Below are 27,427 nucleotides of genomic sequence, written 5' to 3'. Positions count from 1 at the left end.
AGATAAGAAATACATAAATATGTTCACTAATCCTAGTTACCTTTTATCTGTTTCCCTGTTTCTACTAAGTTTAAATATTTTTGAACTTTTTCAGAGTGTGAACCCCTATCTGCAAGGACAGCGACTGGATAATGTTGTAGCAAAGAAGTCTGTTCCACAATTTTCAGATGAAGACAAAAGTCCTAAATAAGTACAATAAAAATGAAAGATAAAAACTCATGTCATCCTCCTCTAGATCATTATATTGCTTATACATAATCATCTATTAAAATCCTTGTGAATGGCAGCATGCTTATTATTTATATAATTGTAGATTAAAAACAGCTGTATTTATAACAGCATGTTCTCCTAGATGATAAAAGTATGGTTCTGTTTTTTGTTAAGTTATGGTAAAAGGATATTTCTGTTGTTTTTATTTTAGTCATGGAGCAAACTTTAAAAATGTTAGTCATTTTTGATAGCTAATGTGAGGTAAATGGTCTTAATGAGAAACTTGTAAATAGGAAGATGAAAAAAAATGCCAAGTCTGACTCCAACATTTAATCTTAAATGTTACTATGTTTGACACATGAAAATTATAGTTTTATGTTTTGTTCACAAATATTGTTACTTAGCAAAGACAAAGTATTTATTTTACGCAGGGAATTTTGGCTTTTGGTCCATTTTAATAAACATTTAAGCAATCTACAAGGTTTGCAAAGTGACATTTTCCAAAATATTTCAGAGGCTCGTTTGTCTCTGTTATTGCTGTGCAAATTTAAGAATTAAAGAACTGCTTTTTGACTGTATTCACTGAACTATTTTTCTGTTAGTTTTAATCATTCCATGCCCACAGCTTTGCTGAACACTTGAACATCTTCCTTCCTTATCAATGGAACTGTTATGTGAAAATTAATCTCCCCTGCTGTTCTTTGTCTTAGTAACTGCAGCATTTCTGCATTACAGTGTTGTTAAATTATAAGTAAAGATGGAGACATTTGTCTGTGTTAATAAGGTTGTGTCAACAACCTCTGAATCTAAATCCAGGATATGAAGGTCATTACAGTTGATCTTCTGAAAAAATATGCTTCTCTAATACCACTTGTAGCTATCATTGCTCTTGAATTTGTTCTGGGAAGCTTAAATTGCCTTCTTGCCCCTAGGAGATTGAAGAACTTTATATTCCAGAGTTTTCCCTTTCTGAAAGATGAGAACACACCTGACTATTTCAAGCCATGTGAATGGAGCACTGGAATTAGGGAAAATAGCATTAGTTTACAGCTGATATTACAAGTAATATGAGGGAAATGGTGAGGAAAAAAAAAGTAGTTTCCTTTCCCATCCTATAGAAAGATAACAGGGAAATAATGATGACCTCTTAGAAAAAAGAAAAAAAACCAAACAAGAAATTAAGGTTCCTAGCTATATAAAATTAAAGTTAACAAGATGGCTCAGGTATTACTGTTGTTGGCATTTGCTTTTTTTGTCCCACCCCTTAGTTATTTGTAATAAATTATATATTTAGAGAACTGGGCCTTTCGAGCCAAATATGGGTAGATTGCAGAATTTTGGAATGGACTATCATGTCTTTCATCATATTTCCTTTTTAAAAAAAAATCTTGAAGAGAAAAATGAAAAGTATGTCATAAAGTGGGGTTTATACTCACACAAGACACAAGCATGAGGAATTTCGATGAGTCACAGAGCTCCTTTGGCTTCCAGTGGCTGGAACAGGATGGGAGCAATCCAGCTGTCCCTGTGACAGAACTTGTATTCTCTGCATCTGGAGCTTACTCTTTTTACCTGCACTCCTGCTCAGTCTTCAACAGGTATTGAAAGCTGCAAATCTACAAAGATGGATCCAAAACCAACAAAGAGTTTATATGTATAATGGCCTAAATCTGACATCAAATCTTACTGATGCCCAGTGGCCCAGAGTGTGTGAAATGGTCATTCCAGCCACTGGTGGAGCTACAAGGCTTCCAGGCATTTGGAGGCCAGACTGCCATTCCTAAGAAATTGGTGTTTCTTCACATCCTTGACTGTTCCATCGATACTTCTGAAACAATCTGAGTTACACTCTGTCCTTATAGCTCCAGTAAAATCCATTTGAATCACAAAAATGAAACAACCATGATGGCAATATTTATTTCATTTTTAAGCTCTTTTTAAGGACAAGTGCATAATAAAAGGAAGTGTGTACAGTAAATAGGGAGCTTGAAAAGGGAAGGGCAAAGAAGCATTGCTTGCTTAATAGTATCAATAATCCCACATGTAATTTTGTGAAGCACTCGAGGTCACTCCAACCCTGTGTGGGAATGTGAAATCCAGCAGTGCAGACTGGCCAGAACAGGGATACCAGGCAGGCTGCCTGCATGCCACCAAAAGAAGCTGCCCTCCTGTGTATGACAGACCTGCACAGTGCAGGCAAAGGAAAAAAATCACAATTCAGACCTGGTTTTGTCTTTAAATACAAGCAAAGAACAAAGTAAAAATGTTTACCCTGCACAAAACGATGCGTCTTACAGGAACTGTCTGCTGGAGCAAGTCAAGTGTGTGGTGGTGAGCAGCTGTCTGCTGAGTTCATCAGGCAGCTTGAGTGCATCACCAGGAGGACTCAGAAGTACTATTGTGAAATTTTAATAAAATATAGCTATTGCACCATGATAATGAATTTCATTACTCTAATTTCAGCTTCATGGCAGAGCTGTCTTTTGGTACTGGGACTGGCTAGTCCCATATTGATTAAAAAAAAAACAAAACCAAAAAAACACAAGCAAAAATCCTTGTCCCTCCTACTGTTCCAATAAGAGTCCAAACATCCGTATGTAGTTTTTTAAACAGAATAATCACAGTGCTGGTCTTTCAGAATCAATGAACAAAGATATCAACTATCCCACCTCACTCAGAGTTCACCAAACCAATATTTACAAGAATGTAAATAGCTGCACAGGTGTAATTGCCCTTTTACCTTTATGATGCATGTGAATTAAGGAGCATGTATATTGATACTGTTGTTTAGAATTTTCATCAAATTAAAACCTTTTAGAGTATTTTAAAATTTGCAAGTGTGTTAATTGCCTCTAATGCATTAGAGACACAATGTGCTAGAAGGAAGCTATACAAAATAAAATGTATTGCCCTGAAACATTGATTTTGTCTGGTAAAGAAATATTCATTACTCTAGTTTAAAAAAAGCATACACACACACATTAATACACTTTTCAAAACAATACAGTCTGATAATAAACTCATTAGTAAAGAATATAATGATGTTAACCCACAGAAGAAAGTAATATAAATATGCTTAGTGAATTGCTAAGGTGGGGAAATCGTTATATACTTCTAATTACTGGCACATTTGCATTCACCAAATGCAACAAAACCATGCTGCTATCTCTGCAGCAGCTCAGGGGCAATCCAAAGAAGCTGGGTGCTACTTCTCTGATGCCAGAGTTCTGAGAGTCACTTCCAGGACTGCATTTAAAGCTGACCTGAAGCTTATTTTATCAAAATGTGATGAAGCCCATCTTATCTCTTAAACTGAGGAAGGGCACAGGGAGAAAGATGACTACCAATTCCTTTAGGTTTTTGGCTTTGTTGTCAACAGAGTAACACTTAAGCCCCTTTGTTTCCAAATGTCTGTAGTTGGGGAAGCAGACAGCAGCTTTTTCACGATGAAGAGGAGACTTGCCTTCAAATCAGGCTCTAAACAGTAGCTCTATGGAAGTGTTGAAAAGGCTTTGTTTTCATTTTCATGGTGTACAAAAAACTAATTTTTGAACATTTAAATTTTTTGGAAAAAGCCTATAACAACATTAACCCAAAACAAACTTGGAATCTTCTGGCCTGTTTGCTGGTAAGCTCACTAAACCAGTTCTCACCTCAACTTATAATGTGATACAATTTTTATGCAATTAATTTTTTTTTTTATGCAAATAGACAATGACTGTATCTGTAGGACAGAGACCTTAATGACAACTTTTCAGTTTTCTGAAGTCGCACACCCAGATTTATGGAAAGAGAAGGGCAAGGTAGAGAGATTCAGAGGATGCTACCATAATCTCATGAAAATTTAAAATGTCCAAGGAAAGGACAGTTCCACATGATCCACAAAGGAGATGAGTATGTTCACTATTTTGTTAGCCAAGTGTCACTATCTGTAGGATTTAAGGCACCTCTCCATCTAAGCCAGAAGCTATCAAGGCTTTCAGGGAGAGGACATTATCTCCAATTTTGAGACACCTGAATCCAACATTTCAGGTTAACGGAACTGACAATTAGATTGAATTATATTTCTGCTATGCTTGATACAAAGAGGATGTCAATGAGATATGCCCTAAAGAGAAGACAGCAACAACAAAAACCCAACAGAAAACGTTGACTCCACTGACATATGAATACATATGCATACACTTAAAAATTCATTTTTGTTTAAAGGTATGCAATTACCTTCAATACTCTTTAAAAATAATCATATTCAGGAATTATCTCAAAGAAGAAGTATGCTTTTAAAATAAAGAAGTTACTGTGTCCCTTAAAATGTCTGTCAGTTTGTCATGCCTAGGGTCAATGGCAGATTCCAACCATGAGCAAAGAACAAGTTCCCTTGAAGGGCTCAGACACTGACAGTGATCTGCTTATATGCAAACTAAATAAAAACTGAAAACAATTGTAGGCAAAGGATGTGGAATTGCCATCATGAAGATCCCCATCACTCACCAATGCAGCTGACTACTATAAGACTGGGAACTAAGCCAAGATTTTCAAACACAAGAAATGAAAAGGTCAAATGAACTATTTTCCAAGTACACTGATGGTCTAGGTCTACCATGCTCAAGCATTTTGCTGTTAGGTGAAGAATGGCATTGAGCTCCAGTTTACCATCCTAGTTTACCATGAGAAGGAAACATGTAGTTTCAGTTGTCATGTTTGCTTTATTTATGATGATGACTGCTTTGCTGAGATTACATGAGTCCTGATGGTTGGGAGAGCTGCTAACCATGTGTTCAACACATGGGAGCATAATAAACATTAAATATGAGTGTCATGGCAGTAGCATTAACAAATGGAACTTAAAGAGCTTTAAAAAATCCCATTTTATTAATGAGGTCTGTATTTGTATGTGGGGCAGAGGTAGACATGGTAGGAATTGAGAATAGTTTCAGACTTTAAAGATTAGGTAGACCTGAATCACCTCTTTTTCATTTTCCTCTGGAGTGCCTGTTACCAAAACACACAGAATGCAGCTCCTAATGCAATGCATGGTTGTCTTTTACATTTAATTACTGTTTCTTCATCCTACTCTGTTCTCCAAGAAAAACAGTGGTGTGAGTCAGTGGCTGAATTTCATGGTAAACTGAGTGAGGCAAAGGAGGAAGCACAGAAAAAAAGTAATGTGCTTCTTGTTACTAGTCTCAAACTTTGTCTCCTTCCCTAACCAGTGTAATTCAGCTAGAGACCATTAAATGTATAAACACTGACTCCTTTTACTCCAGATCTTTGTTCTGAGCCTAACCACCGTATGACAGTGTTACTTTCCTGGGAAGCACTGAAGATCTCCATCACAGATGACAGTGATTTTTGGGTCTGGGCGTATTTGGTAGATCACAAAAGGTGCATATGGCTTTGACTCTGAATTCAGACATCTTTTAACTAATTCTTTATTCTGAGAAACACAAAAAAACCCCAAACTCTAGCAGTTATTTCAGTGCCATATCTATATTCTAATGCCCCAAAGTTCTCTAAAAGTGTCCATTTCTAAATGGACAAAACAGTCTAATGAAAGAGCAGGTTAGTCCATCCAGAGAAGCACTCATAATTCATCATTGGTTATTTTTTCCTTTCTTAATGGTGCAAACAGTGACTAAGAGAATTGCAAAACTTTGATTCCAATGAGTGGTGCAATGGCTGTAAGATTTATAGACTTGAAAGCTGTGTTAAGGCACTTGAAGAAACCTATTTTTAATGCTGCATAAATCATTGATCAAATTTTTTTTAAAAAAGAAGAATTTAAGTAAATTCTTTAAAAGTCAATGTTCTACCAGATAAGCATGGCTGTTGTAGTTAGTGCACAGACCCTGGCTATTGGCTGAATTCCCAAACCCCATGACTGCGCTGACACAGGACTCTGCATGCCTGGCTAATGTATGTGTGTGCACAGGTAAAAAAGAAAAGTATGTCCTGCTTTTGATTCTTTATAGCTTCATCCTGCTAATCCCACAGTGCCTCCAGCTTTGCTGCAGCCTTTCTGGTGGCTACTGCTCTGAAGTTGTGGTGTCTTGGAAGGCTTCTTTTCAGGTAGTGTCTTGAGTACGAAGTTATCCAGCAGGCAAGCAATATGTGCCATAATGATACACATTTCTTTCAGTTAAAAATACATTAATTAGTAGCTGAGATTATTTCTAATTTCTAACCACATTGACTATTTCCTGCTGTGTTTTTACATTCTCAGCAGCAACATTTAAGCCTTTAAAAGAACAAGAACTATCCACAAAGTTGAAGATAAGGCCCTCATAAAACTATCCTAAAATATCAGCTGCTTGTAAAAAACACTTTGTGTCTATTCTGTTGTGCATCTGGAGGTTCTTGAGCTGGAGGTTTACAAAACTGAGAATAATTTCCAATTAAAAGATGGGTGAACAGTTGCAAAGAAGTGCTGGCTGCAGTAAAGGCCTAAGTAGCCACAGCTGGACTTGTGTCCAATGCAAATACCAAAGCCCAAGCACATGCTCCTCACACCCTGCCTCTCTTTCCTGATTCCTCAGGCAGCTAAAGCCTATGCACAGCTATGCTTTCCTGTAATCATGTACCTCAGGTGCCTGAACTCCTACTTCTATACATGCCTAGGACTGTTTGAGACTCAGTGAACCTGCACAGCTCTACACCTATCTCAGTCCTAAACCCAGCCTGAATCCACAGACTTGGCAATTCTACCCCTGCATTCCCTGAGGGAGCAAGCCTGGCAACTGCTCATCTCACACATGTCTACAGGACCAGGCATTGCACGAAATACCACAGCAGACATAGACAGTTTAATTAAAAAAAACTGAAAAGTGTCTGTAAGAGTTATGGCAAAAGAATCAAAGCTCTAATGACACCAGAGAAGGCAATCAAGAATGAACACAGATTTGTCACCCTAGTGGTTCAATGACAGGCTGAACACAGGGAAGGACAGGGTAACTGGGCTCTAGCTAATCCTCAAGGAGTGTTTGGGTAGCTAGGCAGACACCTGAAAAAAATACAAGAGTAGTCTGAGAGATGACAAAACCAAGCCAACCACCCACCCTCACCCTCCTGAATAGATCCCCACCCTCCTGAGTAGATGGCTAATTTTGGCTCCTTGTCTTGATTTAATTGTTTTCTGAATTGTTGAACAGTTTCAGCAGGGGAGGTTCAGGTCTCACACAAACAGGCTCTCATGGCTAAGAGGCTGCACCTCTGGAGGTGCTGGTTTAAACACCTCCAGTGAGTAGACAGACACCTTCTCTTTTCTGATTCCTAAAACACCACCAGCCTCCTTTCACTCACTTTTTATGTATTGTTTATTTTCCTCAGGAAAGATGTATTTAGCTGCTACCCACATTCTTGAAGAATGTTACATTTAGCAAGACTTGGAAACTAACAAGAGTTCATTTGCTGGACTGTGCATTCTTTATTCTAGTAACTTCAAAAGTATCTTTAGATCATTTTACATCTGTTGAAAAGGAAGCATTTAAAAACTCCACTTCCTTACTCACTACTAGCATTCCAGTGACAAATTTAATCTTGCAATCATTGTAATGTATAGGATTTGCTGACCAAGAGCTCCAGTGAGCCCACAGGACCCTGTTAGTGTTCCTAACATGACATCTCATTACAGGAAGACATACCATATTATAAGCATTTTCAGCACTGAAGTTAAGGCACAATCTTTTTATCCACACCAGCATGACTAATTCTCTTCAAGGTGGTTTCAGGTGAAATTTGCCCTATTAAAATGTGCATGTCCAAGTACTGAAGGGTTTTTCAAAGCTTTTACATAAGCTGGTGGCAGTGTACTCAAAGCAAGAGGGATCTGAACTCCAAATCAAACAAATAATTTGATTGCAAAGACTAAGCAAGTAGTGGCTTTACAAAGTACTTCTCTAAATTAGGAACAAACAAATCACATTTGGTTATGGTGGGGGTTTTTTTCACCTGGAAAGGTGGGTTTGTTACACCTGATTACAGCAGTCACCTCCCCTCCTAATCCACAGAGGCTTTCTAAACAAGCTGTCTGATCTCCACAGGATAAAAAAATGCTTTCTGCCTCCAGATAGCCTGTGCCCTCATCTGGATTTATCTCAATTGCTAAATGCATCAAGATAAAAACCACTGTACTTTGTCTCTTATAAGTTTTTACATCACAGCTTTCTTAATGTAAAAACTTCAGCCTATAAGAAAGGCACAGCCAAAAGAACCCATAAACTCTGAATCCAAGAACTTACTATATTAATAATTAGGGTTTCTTCTTTGCCTTGCAGCACAGGAGAATATCCTGTTCATTTATGTTCTCTCTTTTTTCAGATCAGAAGAATAAGAAATGGCTAAGATGATTTTTTTTTTAGTGTGTCTGAAAACTTTTAGAGACATCAACTCCCAAGGAATCTTTCCTCTAAGTGTTCTAGTATATTAAAAAAAAAAAAGGCAATTTCTTTTACTGTGAATTCCTACGTTCACTCTGAAACCCTGACAAGAAATAATAATACCTCCTTCACAAGAAGTCTAGTTCCATCTGGTTGAGAACCAAAAAGCTGTGCCACAGTCTGATGTGAAGTGTAATTGATTTGATCACTGGCAATTTCACTTCTTCGCTTACGTCTTTAGTGCATTAAGACTTCCTGGGGAGGGGAAGGAAAACTGTTTACATTTTTTAGACTTTTTATAAGTGCATCCAAAAGCTCCAAGTGTTTGGAGCCTGATTAATTACAAACACCTAGAGGACTGCTCCCAGTCCTATTTACAGAATCTCTCCTAACATCAAGTGACTTAACACTTTTTCAGGCACTTTGAATCACATGTTTTGAGGGGGAGAAACAATCACATTCAATCAAACTGCCAATGAAAGCAGCTAGTAGAGAACTGCTGGGCAGTGTGGTCAGTCCCAGAATGTAAGATGACAGCTCCTTCATGGTTCTGAACAGCTCTACAGAAAGGAAGAGTGATGTCTGCTGGAGCTATGTTTGGAGAGTTAAGTAATAGGACTCAAAAAAACTCTAATTAGAATTCAAGATAATGCAAGAAATGAGAGATCAATGAATAAATACCCAACTGCCCTTAGCCAACAAGCTAAACAGGATCCTTCTGACAAGGAAACAGAAGAAGCAAAACAGAGCAGTTGTTGGAAATAGAAAAAGAAAGATTTGGCCTTAGGCTCATGTGTGTAGTTTCCCAGAAGTGATTTTTTTTTTTTTGGCAATTTTTGAAAGAGTAAATTTTTGGTAACCATACAGATTAAAAAATAGACTATTTTTGTGTGTTGTTATTTCTAATCCTGAAGTCCATAAAGTTTGTTGTATTTCTAATCCTGAAGTCCATAAAGTTTAGCATTTTAATATGCACCATAACTAGAAAGTTCTTTAACAGGGGAAAGCGCTATATATAAATAATTTCTTTTAGCAAGGCTCACCTGACTGAAGTCTCTTGTATTGTTGTGTGTGCTTCACATAATACACTCTGAATAGTTCCACTGAAAACAAAGTCAAGCATCTGGCAAGCCCCTGCAGGATTCAGGTCCGAATCTAATTTCAGCAAAAAAATGATGTGCACAAATCCACCTTTCTTACCAAAGCACTTAACTATCAGTTTGCATTTATGTATATAGGAAAAATATGATATAAGTCAACCAGCAATTCTTTTAGGAAAAGGCAACTGGTTAAACAATTCTTTGTCTGCCTTTAAACTTTTTTTTCTCTACGACAGTGAAAACTTGGCATATTCACTGGAAATATCCTTTTTTTTTTTTTATTGGGGAGAATTAGAGAAGTTAAACGGCCTTCTTCCCTATTAAAAGCATTTAGAAATTTCAAAATGGATGTATTCAAGCACATTGACACAAAGCATGTGAAAGTTAAAAAAGGTATGTTTCATATTTCCAGATTATGTTGAGCTTTCAACTCCTCTTATAAATTGCTTATTTCACAAGTTTGGTACCCAATCAGCTCTAAGGACTTATGCCAAAATTATTCCTTTGAAAACTCTGTTCCCTACTGCAGTTTTATAGGTGGGGAAATGGAGTCAAGAGAAAATTGGTGTGATTGAAATAAAGGATGAAGGTAGGGGGGGTGAACTTGTCCCTCATACCTGTTCTTGACAGAGAGACTATCTAAATAAAAATGGCAGTGAGGAAGAGTTTTGTTTTTTCCCACCTCCATTAGTATTCTCTCTGAGAAGTGCAGCAACTGATGCTGCAGCAGTACAACTGTTAAACAGTGTTCTTTCCTTCCTGTAATATGGCAGCCTGTTTTTTGTGACACTGGATTTCAGCTAGAAAATGCAGAAATTCTAAGTTGTTGTCTCAAACAAAAATCAGACCAAAAAAAAAAAGCTTCAGCTCTTTCATTCCTGCAAAGCTACATTTTTTTTTTTTTCTGGTATTCTGTTTTTACATGGCTATTGCCAGGAAAAGCAAAAAGAACAGATAAGATTTCAATTTTGAAATTGAGGGCAATGGAATAAAAAACCAAAACCAAACCAACCCACAACAAAACAAACTAAAATAAACGCCTTGCAAATCTCCTTACATAATAAAATAGCTTTCCTGTCTCTTACTCTTCTTTTGTTTCACTACAGACATAAGTGGCAGAGTCAGAAAAAAAGCCTAGACAGATCTCTTGTCTCCCCACCTTACCCTCCAGAGTGTCACTGTGTGCTCCACTGTGTTGTACAGAATCCCCCACAGGTAACACCCTGGAACACAGGTGGTCACACAGCAAGCTGCCCTGCAGCACAGCAAGAAAAAAGTAAAAGGGACTATTTTGCCCAAACTGTGTATGAGATATCTGTTTGTGTGTTAAAAGTGTATGAAATCTGTCTGAGATGTTGGGATGCAGTAAGGTTCAGGAAAGGAGTTTTTCAGTTTTGCAGCATAATTATATTTCATAGCTGTCATATATTGAAATATGTATGTAAATAACACATTGTTGTTAATCCTTAATGCTTCTTTTCATAATTCCCAGTTACAGCTTCACGCTGTAAGGGCTTCTGATGTTCATACAAACTCAGTTTGCTTAGCTGAGTCACTTCTCGCATCATCTTGCTCCAGAAGTGCCCTGAAAGCAAAGCATGTCAGCAAACACCTCCTACAGCTTCAGGAGACAAAAGAAAAAGAAAAGCAAATGCACGAGGACAGAGGGATTTTATGACTTTCATTTTCTTGGCAAACTCTTTTATAGTCATTAAGTACATAAGATGCAATTGTACATAAGATGCAATTGCAACACAAAAAATTGTGAAAAAGTTTAAAAAGTTTAGCTTGACATATGATATTTCTTCATTTGGCATAAAAGTTTATATTTGTTCAGCAATCAAACTTCATCCTAATAAAACAAGCTTTTCTAAATAGCTTTTGAAAAATAGTCACATATGGATTGTATTATGCATGTAGGTGTTTTGAGGCCAGAAAACATATTTTTTGTTCTCTGTCTGCATCACATAGCTGAGTGGAATGCTGGTGGGTGACCATGGCTCCTAGGTGTGGACATCATTACAAGCCCACAACCTGACTCTACATGCAGTATATGCCAAACAAGAAACATTTTCAAACATACCAGGACATCATACTTTTCAGAGCAGAACCCAAGACTTTTGAATTACTTAGATGCTTAAAGATTTTCTCTTGAACTCATTTATTCATTTGATTTCTAATGTTCTATTTATGAGGATTTTCAAATTATTCTTAGATCAAGCAATATTTTGAATGTAAAAAACCCTGAAATACTTCATTTTCAAAAAAAAAAAAAATCTGGTCCCAAAATAAGAAAATAAGCACTTTTCCCTAATTAATTTTCTCGCATTCAGCTGATGGAAATCTGTATATTAAAAAGTTGATGTTCTGTCAACAAAAATATAAAATACTGCTTTTTCAGTAAGTACAATATTTTCCAATCTCCATCATACAGACATTAATTCTAAAACTCAAATAAGAGAGAGATTAAAATTCCTTAATTAAACAGAATCTTGCCAATGTGAAGCATAGCTTTAAACTTGATTTTCCATTACATTTTAAGAGAAATTTAACTCAACTCAGAATAACCTCAGCTTTTTTCTGTTACTACTTTATAAGGCTTGATACGAAGCACAATGCTACTTAAATTAGCGCATTTTTTCATATAATCATCTGCAATGGAATAAACAGGAGAGTACCTGCACAAGAATACCAGGCCTGCTATGTTAGTATACCATCTTGAAACCAACATGCACATCTCTTTCCCTCACCTAATGCCAGCTATTATTGTTTGCCTGCTTAGGTTTGAAATAACAAGCAAAAACCCCCATTTTACTTGCTGGTTTACGATGAAGGTTTTTATCCATTACTTTTGGATATGTCTAAAATCCACAGGAAACTGGATTCTTTGAGTGTCAGTTCTTTTCTATGACTAAACAAGGAGTGTTCTTCCCATATATAGCAGAGAAGCTCACACACCTCAGCAGGAATGTAAGGATGGACACTTCCACGGGGGGCCCACACAACACACACTACCAATATCTTGCTTTGGCCCCAAGTCATGAATCACTTCTGAGACACTGCTGATCTCATTCATCAAGTCAGGAAGACAGCAGTGTAGACCACCAGTAACTCAGCAAGAGCTGAGTCAGTGCTTTTTCTAGACTCATTACAGCTCAGCTAGAAAAGTTACTGCTGTGTTGGTGAGACAAACCAAGCTCCTTTCTCTCCTTAACAGAGGAGTTCAAAATACCAAGCAAAGCAGTTCAGATGTGCCCTGTCTCTGTTGGACAGCCTGCCTTACTTCTGACCTGGAGGAACAGGTCTAGAACTGAGAGATACTGGCTTGCTAGGTGTATTAGGGCCAGGATCTCAGCTCTCATAGGTCACTTACATCTCCCTGAGTCATTAAAAGCTATTCCAATTTATTCAAGAAGAGGCTCTGGCCCCTGTGAGTTTTGGCTTCTCTGCAAAGGCTTTTAATAAGGTGCCAACTGTCCTGGCAGTGAGGATACTTTGAGTAGCACTCAAAGTTAGCAGTAGCACACAGGAGCTCAGCCCAATAACATTTTTCTCTACAAGAATTAAGTACAGCACTTCCTTTAAGCTTACACAATTCTTACTGTTCCATTGAAACAAAGAACAACTCACACTGTGAATACCAGGAAGAAATGAGAGAGGAACTAAAAGAAAAAAAGCCAAGCAAAACAAGAGGAAGCAGGTAGTTGTAGTTGTCAGGTTCACAGTACACACCACTACCATCCAATGACATTAAAGCTCTTCATCTCAAACCTATACCTATACCACAAAAACATGCACATTTCCATAGGCCTCTTTAATACTAAATAATTAAACAACATCTCCCCATGAGTATTCCAGCTCCAATTAGAAGCCCTGATGAGAATTGACAGAATTCAAGTCTGAGTATGGTAGTAGGAAGAAGTATTTCCCTTTCAGCACTGGGTGCTTTTTTAACCAGTCTTTGGTTGGGATCTAACCAGCACAGCTGAAGCTTTGGAGCAAACCCACGGAATGTTTTGTTAAGGATTCCAGCAGAAATAAGGAACTCTTCCAAGCTGGAAATTATTCCAGATACCTGAAAGAATGATGAGGGGAAAAGACGTATTTCCCCCTGCCTCCCTCAATCTCAAACAAATAAAGAGACATAACATTTTTTTAACATTCTTTTAAAAAATATTTTTAAAAAAAAATCTACTTTCATTCAGTCCAGATGCAGCTGCAATTATTTATCTTTTTGGTACCCAAATTTATTTTTTGTATTTTTGTGAATGAGCGAGCAAATACTTGCAGAAGTAATTCTACTTTCCAACTGTCAAAGAAATCTGAACACTTGTCTTGCTTGACCCAAGGTGCTAGTGCATACTTGGAACACTGCAGATTATGCTAAGAGGAAAAAACCAGATGAGAAGATATGGTATAGGATATTCAGCTGCAAGAAAAGGAAGATGGATCTTGAGGAGGGAACACAACTTCTATATCAGGACCTGCTTCCTAAAGTGTTTCCTAGTGTGCTTTAAGTCAGAGTGAGAGCTACTCCAGATCACCAACTCTGGCTAGATCCCTAAATGCAGTAGGGTATTAAGTGGACATACCTGCACTGCAATTGCTGCCCAGAAATGTCACCTAGGAAAGGCAATGCCAGAGTGGCATGTAAATGACAAACCAGAAATAAACAGCAGAGAGGCAGCTTGCCTGCAGCAGTGCCATCGTGGGCACCAAGAGGAGCTCAGATCAAAGAGCAGAAAGCTCCTCCTGCGGCAGCGCTGCTGTGCCTGGGCTGCGGCCCTGGGCAGGGGCAGCGCGGAGCAGCGTGAGAGACACAGAGCAGAAGAGACCCAACAGACCCCTTCAATTCAATTCAACTGCTCCACAGGAGGAAATGGAAAAGAGCACAAAGTCTCAGCATACTGAGAGGTGGGACCTTTTCTTTGGAATCATGAAGGAGATTCCAAAAGGATATTTACTTAAAAACAAATTAAATAAAATACAAACAATAGCACTTTTATGAGTTAAAAAAACGCAAACAAACAAAATAATACAAATTCTCTAGGCCTCTCCTTCTACCCATATAGATGTAATTTGCTGTAATTCCTTGCCAGTAATCTTTCCCCCCTTCATGGTCTTTGGATTTCAGTTCGCTCCTGCACACCAACTCATTTTCTCTCTCATGCTGCCACCTACCACTGCGCTATGGTGACTTGCCCTGTGATGTTTTTTTTAACAAGTTGTCGCTAAATGTGTGTGAATTATTGTAACGGACCTAATTTACTACCTTGCTAAGCACTCAGGCTCTAAGAGAAGCCAAGTCTCGGTCCCAGCAAAGAGCAAGCTACCGCTAAGTACTGTGAAAGTCAGAAAGTTGGCATCTTGCCTACCTCTGGCACCCCTAATGTAGCAAATCCTTTCATTTTAATTCGTCTTCCCCTTCTGCAAGTAAAACTACCTCTTAGGTGAGATCCGGGCCTGTCTGAGGTCCAAGGCGGCAGCTGACTGCTGGTGACAGAGAAGGGCTGGTTTGATTGACGGGCAGTAACTCGTGCCCAGCAGCCAGGAGAGCCCAGACCTACCGGCACCACCTGCAGCGCTCGTGTCCATGGCAGAGCTTTGCCCAGCGCTTTTCCTGCGGCGTGATGCCCGCAGCTGGAGGCGGCAGCTGACAAACGTCTCCGTTTAATTAGCAAGCCTAAAAGTCCTGCCCGTAAAGCCTGTGGGTAGCCCCGCAAGACACCGGCACTGGAGCGCTTGGAGGACGGGGGCTGGCTAGCACTGGAGGAAGTGCAGGCTTCGCTGCGGGCTCTGTCCGCCCTCCGGGGCTCTGCCCCTCGGTGCCCCCAGCTCGACGCTGTCTGCAGATTCAGGGTACACCTTCGGGCAGCTGCAGTGTACAGAGATGCTCCCGGCTACTGCTGGGACGGCCTGGGTCCGCAAAGCGCTCAGCCCCCCCCCGGTTTCTGCCTCCTTTCGGGCGGCCCCCGGGACCTGCGGGGGCTGGCTCGGCGCGGCTGCGCTGCCCCGCGGCCGCCCCGACGGCCGGGCCGCTCCGGCCGGCTCCGCGCTCCGCCTGGCGGGACGCGCCGCTGCTTTGCCGTCCTTGCCCCTCTCGGGGGGCTTGAGGAGCCCCCCGCCCGCCGAGAGACAGCGACGGGACAAAATTAAGGAAAAAAAAAAAGACAAATCCCCCGCTTCCCCCCCCCCCAAAAAAAAAAAAAAAAAACCAAACCCTCAGTGATACAGAGGCATGAGCGCGGGGCTGCGGATCGAGAGCCACGGTTTAACACCCCTGCACACAGACATTGCCACAGAGGCTTTTTCCTCCAAAGCTGCGAAATTCCCGGCATACTGCAGAACCTCAGAAAGCCAATTTGCAAGAGGGAGGGCTGCAAAGGTGGCTGCCTCCCCCGGCCAAGGCAGGCCGGTCAGGGGCTCCCCGCAGCCGGCCCACTCGCCCGGCCGGCTCTCGGGCAGGGAAGCACCCAGCGTGCGCGGAAAGGCGGCGGAGGCGGTGGGAGGGGGTAGGATTTAATTCTTCTTAACTGTCATACTTTAATGGGGATGGAAAATGTGAATTTTCTGTGCATTCCAGGAACAATTCCTTGGGGTGGTGACCTTTAGCACCGATTCTCTGAAGACAGGAAAGTAGTCGAGTGTTTATCTGGATGACTGAAAGCTTTCCCTGGTGGAAGTTTATGGAAGTGTTAAAAGGGGCGGATAACACGGGCTTTGGAGGCGCTTGTCCAATGATCTGGAGGGGCTTGGAGAGCAGATCTCAGCTGGCAGACATTTAAATGGGAGACAGCTCGGCGCTGCTGCAATTTGTAGGCAGGACCCGACATTCTCTCTCTCTATGGACTCCCGGGCAGCTTCGGGCTCCCACGCCACCCGCTCCACCGAGTGACCCATCGCTCAGAGCCCCGCAGAGCCCCAGCCCGCGCCGAGGAGCCACCGCCACCGAGCCGAGCCCCGCCGCGGAGCCGCCCGCGCCGCGCAGGTGAGCAGGGACACCAACGGGTCCGGCGGCCGCGAGTTCGGCCAGTGTCTGTGGGAGGCAGAATTTTAAGCTCTCTATCCTACCTTCAGAAAGGGGCAAGGGAAGGAGCTGTTCACCGGTGTCTAGCAAAACTCCAGGGCGTCTCGGTTTTGCAGGGGGTGACGCCCGTCCCTCCCGTCCGCGGGAGCGAGGCGCACCGAGCTTTCCGCCGCAGCGCTGGGGATTAGGGCACCGTCACATCTCTTTCCCCTCACAAGCACGGGGACTGCAAAAGCCCCGTTAGCTCTGCCTCTCATCTCCGCCTACAGCATCACTCCCGACAAATTGGATTCGGCGCCCACCCGAGACACGGAAAAATCCCGGCCCGGCCTCTGCACGGAGCGGGGCGGGGGCAGATCCCCAGGTGCCAGCCCCATCCCATCTCGTCCCGCCGAGCTGCCCTCTACGAGGCCGCTCAGCCCCCGGCTCTGTCCTGGCCCGCCTTTGCAAATCTCCGCTCCTCGTAGGAGCGCGCTCCTGGTACCTCAGGAGCTCCCGGGGCGGGCTGCGTGCCGTCCGGGAGACTCGGTGTGTGCCAGCGGGGTCGGATGCCGCGGAGCGGAGGCTCCGCACCGGCAGCGCCCGTGGGCAGCGCCCCGCGTCCTTCCCCGCGCAGCCCCGGGCGGGCGGGAGCGCAGCGGACGGAACGCGACCCCAGCGCTGCGCTCGGCGACCTCGGCCGCCTCTCCGCCCAGCCCTCCCACCTGACTCGGAGCCGCGGGAGTTTTGTCGAGCCGACGGCTCCGTGCGCCCGTCGGTCAGCGCTGCCCTCACGGAGCTGACAGCCCGTCGGCCCGGCCGCGCTCCTCCCGGCCCGGGCCCAGCGGCGCGGCTCGGCGCAGGGCTTTTCCCTTCTGGAGGGCAAGCCTGCTTGCTTGCCCCGTCTGTTTCAATACGATCCCCCGGGGGCTTGGCAGTCCCTTCAGCGAGTTCGTCCTCCGTTGGGTTAATCTAGACCGCGGCCGTGCCCCGTGGGAAGAGCCGTCGGTGTCGCCTGCCGCCGCCAGGAGCGTCCCCGCCCTCGGGGAGCCGGGCCGAGTCGCTCCCGGCCACGCCGAGCCAAACCAAGCCTGCGGTCTCCCCGCCCTGCCGGCGGCCGGCGATCCCCGCGGCGCAGGCAGGCTCTCCCGTGTTACTGCCTCGGCTTGGGCGGTGCGGCCCGGGGCTGGCAAGGTGCGGGGCTGGCAAGGTGCGCGGCCCCCGGCCCGCTGTACCGCAGAGTCCCTCCCCGGCCATCAGCTGCGGCCGCACTCCTGGTGTCCCATTTGTGGCTCCTCTCGGCGAAAGAATGGCAAGCGAATCCCGTTTCGGTCGCCAGGGCTGAGACACAACCTCCTTTTTCACAGATGGGGCTCTGGGGCGCCAGCGCGCCTTTGGCTCTCCCTGCTGCTGACAGGACGCCGGGTTTATCAGGCGTTTTGTCAGCAGCGACCTCCGGGTGCAGAGCCAGTGGCTCCCCAGCCTCAGCTGCCTCTGAGCCCGGCCCCGCGACCCGAGAGCTGCAGAAGCGCTCAGCTCCTGCCCCGCTCCTCTCTGAGCCCGGCAAACCGGGAATAACCAACCAGCCAGCGTGCGCTGAGGCTGTGTGTAAGTGACAAAGGCACCGATGGCCGTAGCTCTCCGCTCCTCTTCAGCATTCAGTGCCAAGTTGTGCTAAAGCATTTGGCTTTTTTCTCTCGGCAGTGCTACCCAGAAATGCGTAGCTTCTGCTGAAGACTCTCCTGCACACACGGCAGTGCAGAGAGAGAAGCAAAGCTCTCCCGGTTGTTTTAGGGCTCCCTGAGGAAATGTGTCTGCAGGGAACTCGTTTGGCGCTGGGAAGCTGGGACCTGTCAGGCTGCGTGGGCGTCTTCAGGCAAGGCAAACCCGGGTTTGGTACCAGCCATGTCCACCGTGATGTTCAGCATCCCGGGAGTCCCATAGGATGTCCTGCAGAAAAATCGTTTCTTAAACGGGGAATTCTCAAGGTTTCAAGGGTTGGTTGGTTGGTTGGTTTGTTTGTTTGTTTTAAAAATTGCTGCCTACACTCCTTATATGTCTCAACTCCCCCCATCTCTATGACTCTCAAGAAGAAATTTTCTGAAATGTAAATATATCCAAATTCTATGAAACACAGATGTTAGTTTTGCTGTCTTGATTTCAAAAAAAAAATGCAGTTTTCTGGGAACTGCCATCACTATGCTTTTTTAATATTTAAAAATACAGATCTATGAACTATGAAAACATTACGTAAGAGTGTTTCTGTAATTCAGACGTAATATGCAAGACATAAAATTATTCTGATCCTTCGGGACATAAACCACTTCTATTTTCACAGTAGTCAAAGGGATTGTGTTTTGTGTCTTTCTTTGGCTTGTATTTGAAGTCCACCAAATAATTGTTGGTTGATTTTTTTTTTTTAGTTCTTCATCAGATTATTTTTCATGTTTCTTGTGAAGCACAGGAGTCCATGGCTCTTCATAATATTTTGCTAATAAAAGGGGTTAAGATCTGTGACAATTTTGCTGGGTATTTCAACCAGGTTTCCATCCAGATCCTTTAAACAAGTTGTGTTGAGCTAAAAATGTCAGTAGTAACTTTCTGACTCTGCCTAGGAACTCATAGGGAAATTCTGTCTGTGAACGGACATGTGGAGATCCTTAATTCATAGCAGAAAATATATAAGTGAAAAAAAATTACAAACTAATTGTATGAAATGGTAAACCTGAAAGCATTTATATTTCTTTCAATAGTTGCTAGTATTAATCCACACATTTCTTAATCTGTTTTAGATGATGAGATCTCAGGCTCTAGATAAACCACATATGAAGTGATATGAATGTTAGGGCCCAATTCTGCTCCTGTTTGAAGTCAGCAATAAAACTTCTTTTGGCTTTAGGACTAAGAGCTTACAGATGATGAAAAGTGGAACTCAGCAGTGGAATATGGAAAGAATAGTGTTTTGTAGTATTGTGTTACTTTAAAAAAATAAATATTCTGTCATATCTCTCTGGATCTGAATGAAATGAGGGAATTGATCATTTTGGTTATGGTCATCTGTTTGTTCAAAGGATTCTCAAATGAATTCTCCAAAGGATTTCTTGTTATGCCAGTGTAACAGCCAGTTGGTATCAAGTAATGAAAATTTTGCAGAAACATGGAATATAAGCCTTTACAGCCTGATTCTCACAGCTGCAGAGCTACAACTTCTGCAGAGTTATGACTGTAATGAGGAGAAAAAGCATTTACTTCAGGAGACATTTCTCTTCAGTAAAACTTCTGGTATGGTAACGCTGATTTTAGTTACTTCTACTGTCCTCTTCTGTGTTTTACTTCTTTCAGTAAAAAACCCTGGTAAAGAAACACTCACAACTGCTAACTCATAGAGAGATGAACCACTTCATTTCCTAATGTAAGCCAAGGTGTCATCTTCTCTCATAAGCAAAAGCATTGATTGCCCTGCCACCAGAGGTGCTGCAGGGTGCCCATACTCCATTTTGGCTGCTTTCCTTCCTGAGGCATATCACCTCATTTTCCTTTGTGTTTTTCATTTAAAAAATTCAGATCTTAATTTAAAAATAAATTTTTAATCAGTTATTGAAAAAAGATCCTGCTTAGCTGCTGTTCACACAGCCTCTTCTGAATTTAACCTGTATTTATCCCTAAATTTCTGGATTACTTTTAGATGTGTGTTTTGGAAGTGACCATAACAAATGTTTCTGCCGAGTGGCTAATTTTCATTTGAGTTACAATTTCTTTTATGAGCATGTAATGCAGCTTCCACCTTTAAGGCTGGAAACCAACCCAGTGAAAAATTACCTCTTCCCAGTTTAGGATTACACTGAAACACATGCTTGCATTTCCTTAGGATAAGCCTGTGCTTCATAAAGTTGCATGAATCTGGGCCACAGACCTTACAATAGTATATATTACTATGAAACTCTCCCCAGATTCCCATCCCAGAATACAACTCATTTTTGTAGGACTAGACCTTGCTGTGCCATCTATGGTGGAAAAAAAAAGAAAGAAAACAATGTGTAGCTAATCAGTTTTAAAAATAAAAGTAATCCAGGAATATGCATGTTGGTGGAACCTCATCCAAGTTGTGGGACACTAAATAAAATAAACACCTGAAGTTTTCTGGCACTGCTTACAACCTAGCAATTTATTTTCAACTTCATGCAATAACTTTTTTTTTTTTTCTTTTAAGACTGGCACCATGTTGAGTAAATAAAGTGCATATTAAAATAGTGGTGACTAGACAGTCACCAGAGAAATAAGAATAGTTTTGAAAGAAATCATTCTGATCTCTTAATGGAATAAACAATAGTTAATAATTCTCTGAAAACTTATTTTTAAGAAAAAATTAAAACTAAACATGTTTAAACAATATTCAGGTTGTAATAGAGATGAGGAAAAACCAGCAAATGTGAAGTCTAGGCTGACACTTGAAATTATGCTATGTTATTCCTTAATTGGAATTCCCAACTTATTTTTGTCTATGTCAAAGTCTTAAGGTTATTAAAATTGTGCGTTCCATGCCATATTTCATTTAGATACTGACAGCAGCCCTTCCAGATTGTCTGTTGGAGTCACCAACTGCATCATTCTTACGCCCCTTCTTGACTGCCAAACACAGGACATGCTGGTACATAGATTACTGAAATGAATGTATACATCTATGATACATCAGGAACTCTAGGTGCTCTAGAAATCTGCTGACAAAGACTAAAAACATTAGATCCACAAGCAACTCCCTGAATGTAGTAGAACCCCCTATGACACTTTCCTACTTCAGGAATTCCTCTCTCAATCCATTTGATGAGGAAGGCTGTTTGAGCAGCACAACATTTATTTTCTCCATGTGACTGGGAAGACCTAATAACTGAGAAATTAGCAGTTATTTTTTACAGCAAACAGTACTTACCCTGAGCCTCTGCTGAGTCTCTAGGTGGCCCTCACAGCACTGGCATTTGGCTGCTTTCCTGCCTAGTTGTGTGGTCTCAGCAGAGCGGATGAAGCCGTCCAGGACAGTGCCCATGGTTTCACATGTTTCTCGGGCACTAACACCAGAAGGATTCTTCAATTTAAATGCTGTTTTTTTCCATACTAATAAAGGAAGTCAAACAAGGGATATAACTGCAGCACTCCAAGCAGGTAGAAAACAATGACTTCCTCAGCATTTTTTTTCACAGTCCTTTTCCTTTTTAATGCCTGTGCCTCTTCACAATTTTAGTGTTTTACAGTGATTTTTTGCAATTAGTTGTTCATTTCTGGTGCCTTCCTCCACGCTTCCATGGAGAGTGTCCCTCAGAGACTTATTACCTCACCTGTCTTGCTACCACATAGCTCCTTTCAGAAAAACTTGGAGACCATGGTCCTTCTGGAAGGGGGAAGTGTGACACTGATGAGTTTCTTCTGTGCTGGTTGGTGTTTTAAACTGACAGAACAGCCTCAAGAACTCAGATTTGGGAAGCAACAGAAATGGTGGAATAAGGGAGGAAAGTTTAAGTAGGAAAGTTATTTCTACCCAATAATTAGGTTTGGGGCAGCCATACGGTTTTGAAGGACCTGATAATCTCCACTTAACTGCACTTCCTGAAGTGGTCTCTTTTTGTATGCACAAACTCTGTGATACTTAATGTCATTTACCAAATTCTGTCCTCCAACAACACCATTCTGTGTAAAATGAATAAAATTTAGGGATCTGAAAAATTCTCAGTACTGTGATTGCATCTGTATTACTTCAATCAAGAATTCAGTGCAATGTATGAGAGGATGTAGTTTGAAATTATAAGACAGATCTCTTTTAACCTGTACCTAAATATTCTTTTATGTTTGTTGCCTGACTTGTTGCACATCTCTCAGCTTAAGCATCATTGCACTCAGATACATTGGACCCCTTTGGAGGTGCAGTGTGGCAGAGGTTGGGAAGCTGTAAAACAGGCTGCAGGTGTATACAACATATACATTATATACTGGATGTACATTATGTACATTATATACTGGATGTGCAGAGGACAATATATTTCAAGGAGCTGTATAAAGTTTCTGAGTCTGATTAGGGAACAGAAATCTAGACTACATCTGCTGAGACAAAGACTTTAGCCCTCTGGTATTGTAGATAGCTGTATCATGTAAATGAATCCTTGTGTAGTATAAAATTTGTTCTTCCACCGTTGTAAATAAGGAGCAATATTCCTGTATGTTAGTGAGCTATAAGAAGGGAATGAGAACTAGGGTAATGCACGTAGAGAAAAAAGCTGGAAAAAGATGGAGGACACACAAACAAAATTCTGTTTGGGCTTACTTTCAATCACTCTATTTGAAAGCTCTTATCACTTGGTAATTTGGGAACAGCTTTCCAGCTGGTTCAGGCTTGAATTCTTATGTTTTATAAGTGTGTGTGCACACATTTTTTTCATGGAGCTGAAAATTTAGTGCATACCTGGCTTCTGTTGATATCTGAAATCCACAACTGTGCTTTATTTCCTCACCTTCCTTCCTACAGGATGGTCCGCACGCTGTATGCCATCGGTGCCCTGTTTCTTCTGATGGGGTTTCTGCTGCCAGCGGCCGAAGGGAGAAAGCGGAATCGTGGATCTCAGGGTGCTATCCCTCCTCCTGTCAAGGATCAGCCCAATGATTCGGAGCAGATGCAGACACAGCAGCAGTCAGGCTCCAGGCACCGAGAGCGAGGAAAGGGCACCTCGATGCCTGCTGAGGAGGTGCTGGAGTCCAGCCAGGAGGCGCTGCACATCACTGAGCGCAAGTACCTGAAGCGGGACTGGTGCAAAACCCAGCCCCTCAAACAAACTATCCACGAGGAAGGCTGCAACAGCCGCACCATCATCAACAGGTTCTGCTACGGCCAGTGCAATTCCTTCTACATCCCCCGGCACGTCCGTAAAGAAGAAGGCTCCTTCCAGTCTTGTTCCTTCTGCAAGCCCAAGAAATTCACCACTATGACTGTTACACTCAATTGCCCCGAGCTTCAGCCCCCAAGAAAGAAAAAAAGAATCACCCGAGTTAAGGAGTGCCGGTGTATATCTATTGACTTGGACTAAATGGAGAAAAAGTAGCAATTGCACTCTGACTGTATGCAATCACTGCCATTGTGAGAGTGAGTGGCGTGAACTAGCCTACCTTCAAGGCTGGCCAAAAGTGAAAGGGACCTAGTGAATTACCTAAAACAAGCAAAACTCCCCAAAAAGAAAGAAAAAATTCATGTAAGGAAAGGGCATGCATGTGTGTGTGTGTAAGGGGAGAAAATGGATATGGATGAGCAAATGCATGAATGTTCACTACAAAAAAAACAAACAAAAACCAACCAAACAAAAACAGCGTATGACACATGAAAAAAAACCCTAATTACCCATAGTCATGAATTAGGTTTCCTAATTCATGTGTATATTCACAATTTTGCCGCTTGCTGGGAAAGTGGAGCTGTGGCTTTTGCGAATGTTCACCTTTGTGCTATTTTTTTTACTGTATTACGTGAAACATCAAAGCAAGAGGACAGTATATTTCAAAGCACAAATCTATTCTTATATAAAAAATAGACAAAGAGCAATTTAAAGTCTAGCACAGCCATCACTGAAAATAGAAGCTGTGTTGAGAGTTTGTACCACGCTTCTTCAAAACATAGCTGCAATCCAAAATCCATGTCTGGAGAACAATGGGGGGATGTGGGAGTGCTGAAAAGTCAATATAGGTGGATGGGAAACAGATCTACAGCAACTTAGAAAGCAAAAGGTCAAAGCAAGTAGAAAGGGAGAGTACAAAAGGGAGTAGAAAAAGGAAAGGTACATAAATAGGAAAACACAGAGGAAGATATATTGTCTTCTGTTTACGTTTTGCTTTAATTTATATACCTAGTCATATATTACATAAATTAAAAAGAAACTATATACCAGGCTATAAATATACTTCTGAATTCTGATGGCTCTCCAAACCAAACAGAACCCATTCTTATGCCACTAGATCCATTTGATGTCTTTTATTTCTGATATCAGTTATTCTTCATATCTACATATGTATGTATATGCAGTATCTCTTAGGCAGTGGTATCTATACATACATGCAATGAGTGTGCCTACTTCATTGTGTGTATCCAAACTCTTCTTTTTCACACACATACATAACCACAGCACAAAAATCTTGCTAACCAAGATCAAGTACAGAATGGCAGTAATTTAGTACATAAAGAGCAGAGCAAAAATTAAAACAAGCATCATGTGACTGAAAATGCAATAACCACACAAGAGACAAAAGACACGACATTCATGACTAGTAAACATTGCATTGTTATTGTTATTTTAGCTTTGCCACAGGCATGCAGTTTGTTGAAACAGAGATGCAGAACTTTGCCAGCAATGATCCTCTTTTTATATCTTTTACCACAGACTTGCATTTAAACTGGATTTGGAGTAAGTAAAGAGAATTAGGGCTGACTACCCCTCTCATCTGGGGGGAAAAACATAAAAGGGGACACCCTACTTCCAACAGTTCGATGACTCTCACCTGTGAGGTTATCTTGTCTTTTCTTTCGTTCAGGCTTAGGAGTTTAAAATTGATCAGGGCTGTAAAGTTTGGCAAGAGCACAGAAGTTCCTACAAAAAAGTTATTTTAATGAGGTGTGTGCTGGGGATTGGACCAGAGAGGCAGCCCATCCATGCATGTTGTCCTTGCTATCCTGAGCACTCGAAGGCCCACACTTACTGTGTGATGGGTCTTGGAGGGTCCAGGACTCAGTTTCCCCACTCAGCAGCAATATTCTGTTGGATTCACTATCAGTATAACTCTGCTCTCTCCCACCAGATGCCTCTCTCAGCCACAAGGTGATTATTTTGACATGATTTCTTGCCATAGAATATTAAGGAGGACAATCTGCCCAGAGGGAAAGATATATGATGAGTGGCATGTCACAGGTGCATTCTATGTGGCCTCGTTTTATCAATTTTCCCACCTGTTATGTAATGCATCATACATTTATTGGTGATATCCTGCATCTCTACAGCTCATCTATCTTTGTTCTAAAATCCACTGCTGTGAGGTTTGTGTTTGTAAAATTAAACTATTACAACCCATTTATTGGTATTATTAAAATGCATTTCATTTGGTATACTCTCACTCAGCAGTTTGACATGTTTTCATGGATTTTAAAATCCAGTTTTAAAATCTGGAATTATAGGAGGTAGGTTTCCACTGTGTGGAATGTGAATAGTTAAACAGAAAGATAAGGATATTTAATGTTATTATTAATACAAATTCTCTTTCACTGATAATAGGCAGGGAATATTTTCATTTAAATTTTTTTTTAATTTTTTTTCCCCAGGGGAAAGGGCCAACCTCAGTCATTGCTGGAAATTTTGTACTAGCTTGGGTTTTTGTTCAAGAAATGGGAACACCTTATGAATCATTTTTTTCTTCATGTAAAATTGACAGCAAAATTCACATTTTCTTTGACAGAGACTGCTATGTCCCTAACCCCTTAGCTGTTAAGCATAGCTTCAGAAACTCCTTTAAGTTTTGTCTAGAATTCTCAAGGAAAATTGATAAAAGTATTCCAAATCTTTATGTTCTAAAACTGCCTGTGCATAGATCATGATGGAACTCCCTTTGAGGCAGATCCCCCTCACCCATATGAATTGCTAGTTATTGCCTGAGAGTAAGAAAGTTCTGCTAACTTACAATTATATGAGATATTTAATATCAACCACAATATGTATTTAAATGTCTGCTTTATTCTAAAAACAATGGACTATATAACCTAAGGCTGCAGTATTTTCATGCTCGGTCTCACAAAGCAAAACTTGGTTTAAAATGAAGTTTTAATTATTTTGTAACTGAATAGAATTGGAGTTTTTTTTCTTCCCAGCATTATATACGTCATTTTAACTACTAGTAACAAATAAATAAAATATCTTCTCCAGCCTGTGTCTATTGTTGTTTGTTTTTTGGTTTTTTGTGGTTTTTCTGGTTTGGTTTTTCCCCCCTTCCTCAAGTTTCCAGCTCTTTCTGGATCTGTTGTACTTTATCCTGACTTCTGTGGTTTCTTCTAATTATAAAAGGCTTTACATTATGACAATAAGACATACAGACAAGCAATGGCACCATCATTCAACACGGCTACTTCAATAAGGCTTTTAAATGAGATCTGTCACTTGCCCCTCACCCTTCCACAATTTATAGAAGGAAAATCTCAATCTTTGCTCACACTTTTCCCCTTGTAAACCATAGAGTGACAGTTGAAAATATAAATCAGCTTTGAATTGTTGTAGAGTTAAAGTTGGAGTTGGCCTGCCTGCCTTATGCCTTATCTCAGTTTAGTGTTTAGCTGGCAGTTTAGTCCCACTTCTAGAAAAAAAGAGTAAGGAACACCTTTACAATACAGCATATTACAAGCTGCAAATAGGGACAGAGGAGATGCAAAAGAATTATAAAAGAAGAACAGGAAGATTTGTCACTGCTGGCAGCACATGTGCAAGGCCAGGGTTGAGGAAGGACTGCAGCCAGGGAGAACATATTTCTTCGAACTTTCCACCCTTTTGGTTAAGTCTTCCTTCACATCTAGCTTTGTCATGCTTCTAAAACTTGCTCAAAAGATAATAAAATCAGCTAAGAATCATTTTTTTTTTTGAAGGTAATTGACTTTTTCTGGTCTGAGGTATGGGCACAGTTGAGCAGAATGTTTCCTTGAGAAGTTGTGCATATCTATCTTTATTTAAATATTT

The 27,427-nt window shown here is 41.4% G+C and overlaps 3 protein-coding genes across 5 annotated transcripts in view; 2 read left to right on the top strand and 1 right to left on the bottom strand.

Annotated features, from left to right (window-relative positions):
• Positions 1-3,133, top strand: part of LOC129121786 (neuroendocrine protein 7B2) — a 42,366-nt gene extending 39,233 nt beyond the window's left edge. For all 3 annotated transcript variants that reach the window (XM_054635265.2, XM_077180364.1, XM_054635264.2), the window contains one exon: positions 95-3,133. In XM_054635265.2, coding sequence (XP_054491240.2) covers positions 95-190 — 96 coding nt within the window. In that variant the 3' untranslated portion in view covers positions 191-3,133. The remainder of the gene's footprint in view (positions 1-94) is intronic.
• On the bottom strand, positions 1,283-21,732 carry LOC143694230 (uncharacterized). Its single transcript, XM_077179410.1, has 4 exons — positions 21,619-21,732; positions 17,778-18,365; positions 16,757-17,663; positions 1,283-1,826 (listed from the first exon to the last, which is right to left on the bottom strand). Exons 1-3 carry the CDS (start codon positions 21,730-21,732, stop codon positions 16,953-16,955), a joined length of 1,413 nt encoding a protein of 470 aa, XP_077035525.1. The 3' UTR covers positions 1,283-1,826; positions 16,757-16,952.
• Positions 16,209-26,625, top strand: GREM1 (gremlin 1, DAN family BMP antagonist). Its single transcript, XM_054635647.2, has 2 exons — positions 16,209-16,673; positions 23,203-26,625. Exons 1-2 carry the CDS (start codon positions 16,471-16,473, stop codon positions 23,756-23,758), a joined length of 759 nt encoding a protein of 252 aa, XP_054491622.2. The 5' UTR covers positions 16,209-16,470; the 3' UTR covers positions 23,759-26,625.
• Positions 26,626-27,427: the final 802 nt, after the last annotated feature.

Source organism: Agelaius phoeniceus, chromosome 6, assembly GCF_051311805.1.
Source record: "Agelaius phoeniceus isolate bAgePho1 chromosome 6, bAgePho1.hap1, whole genome shotgun sequence".
In the NCBI taxonomy this organism is placed as follows: domain Eukaryota; kingdom Metazoa; phylum Chordata; class Aves; order Passeriformes; family Icteridae; genus Agelaius; species Agelaius phoeniceus.
This window is presented reverse-complemented; position numbering and strand designations above follow the sequence as displayed.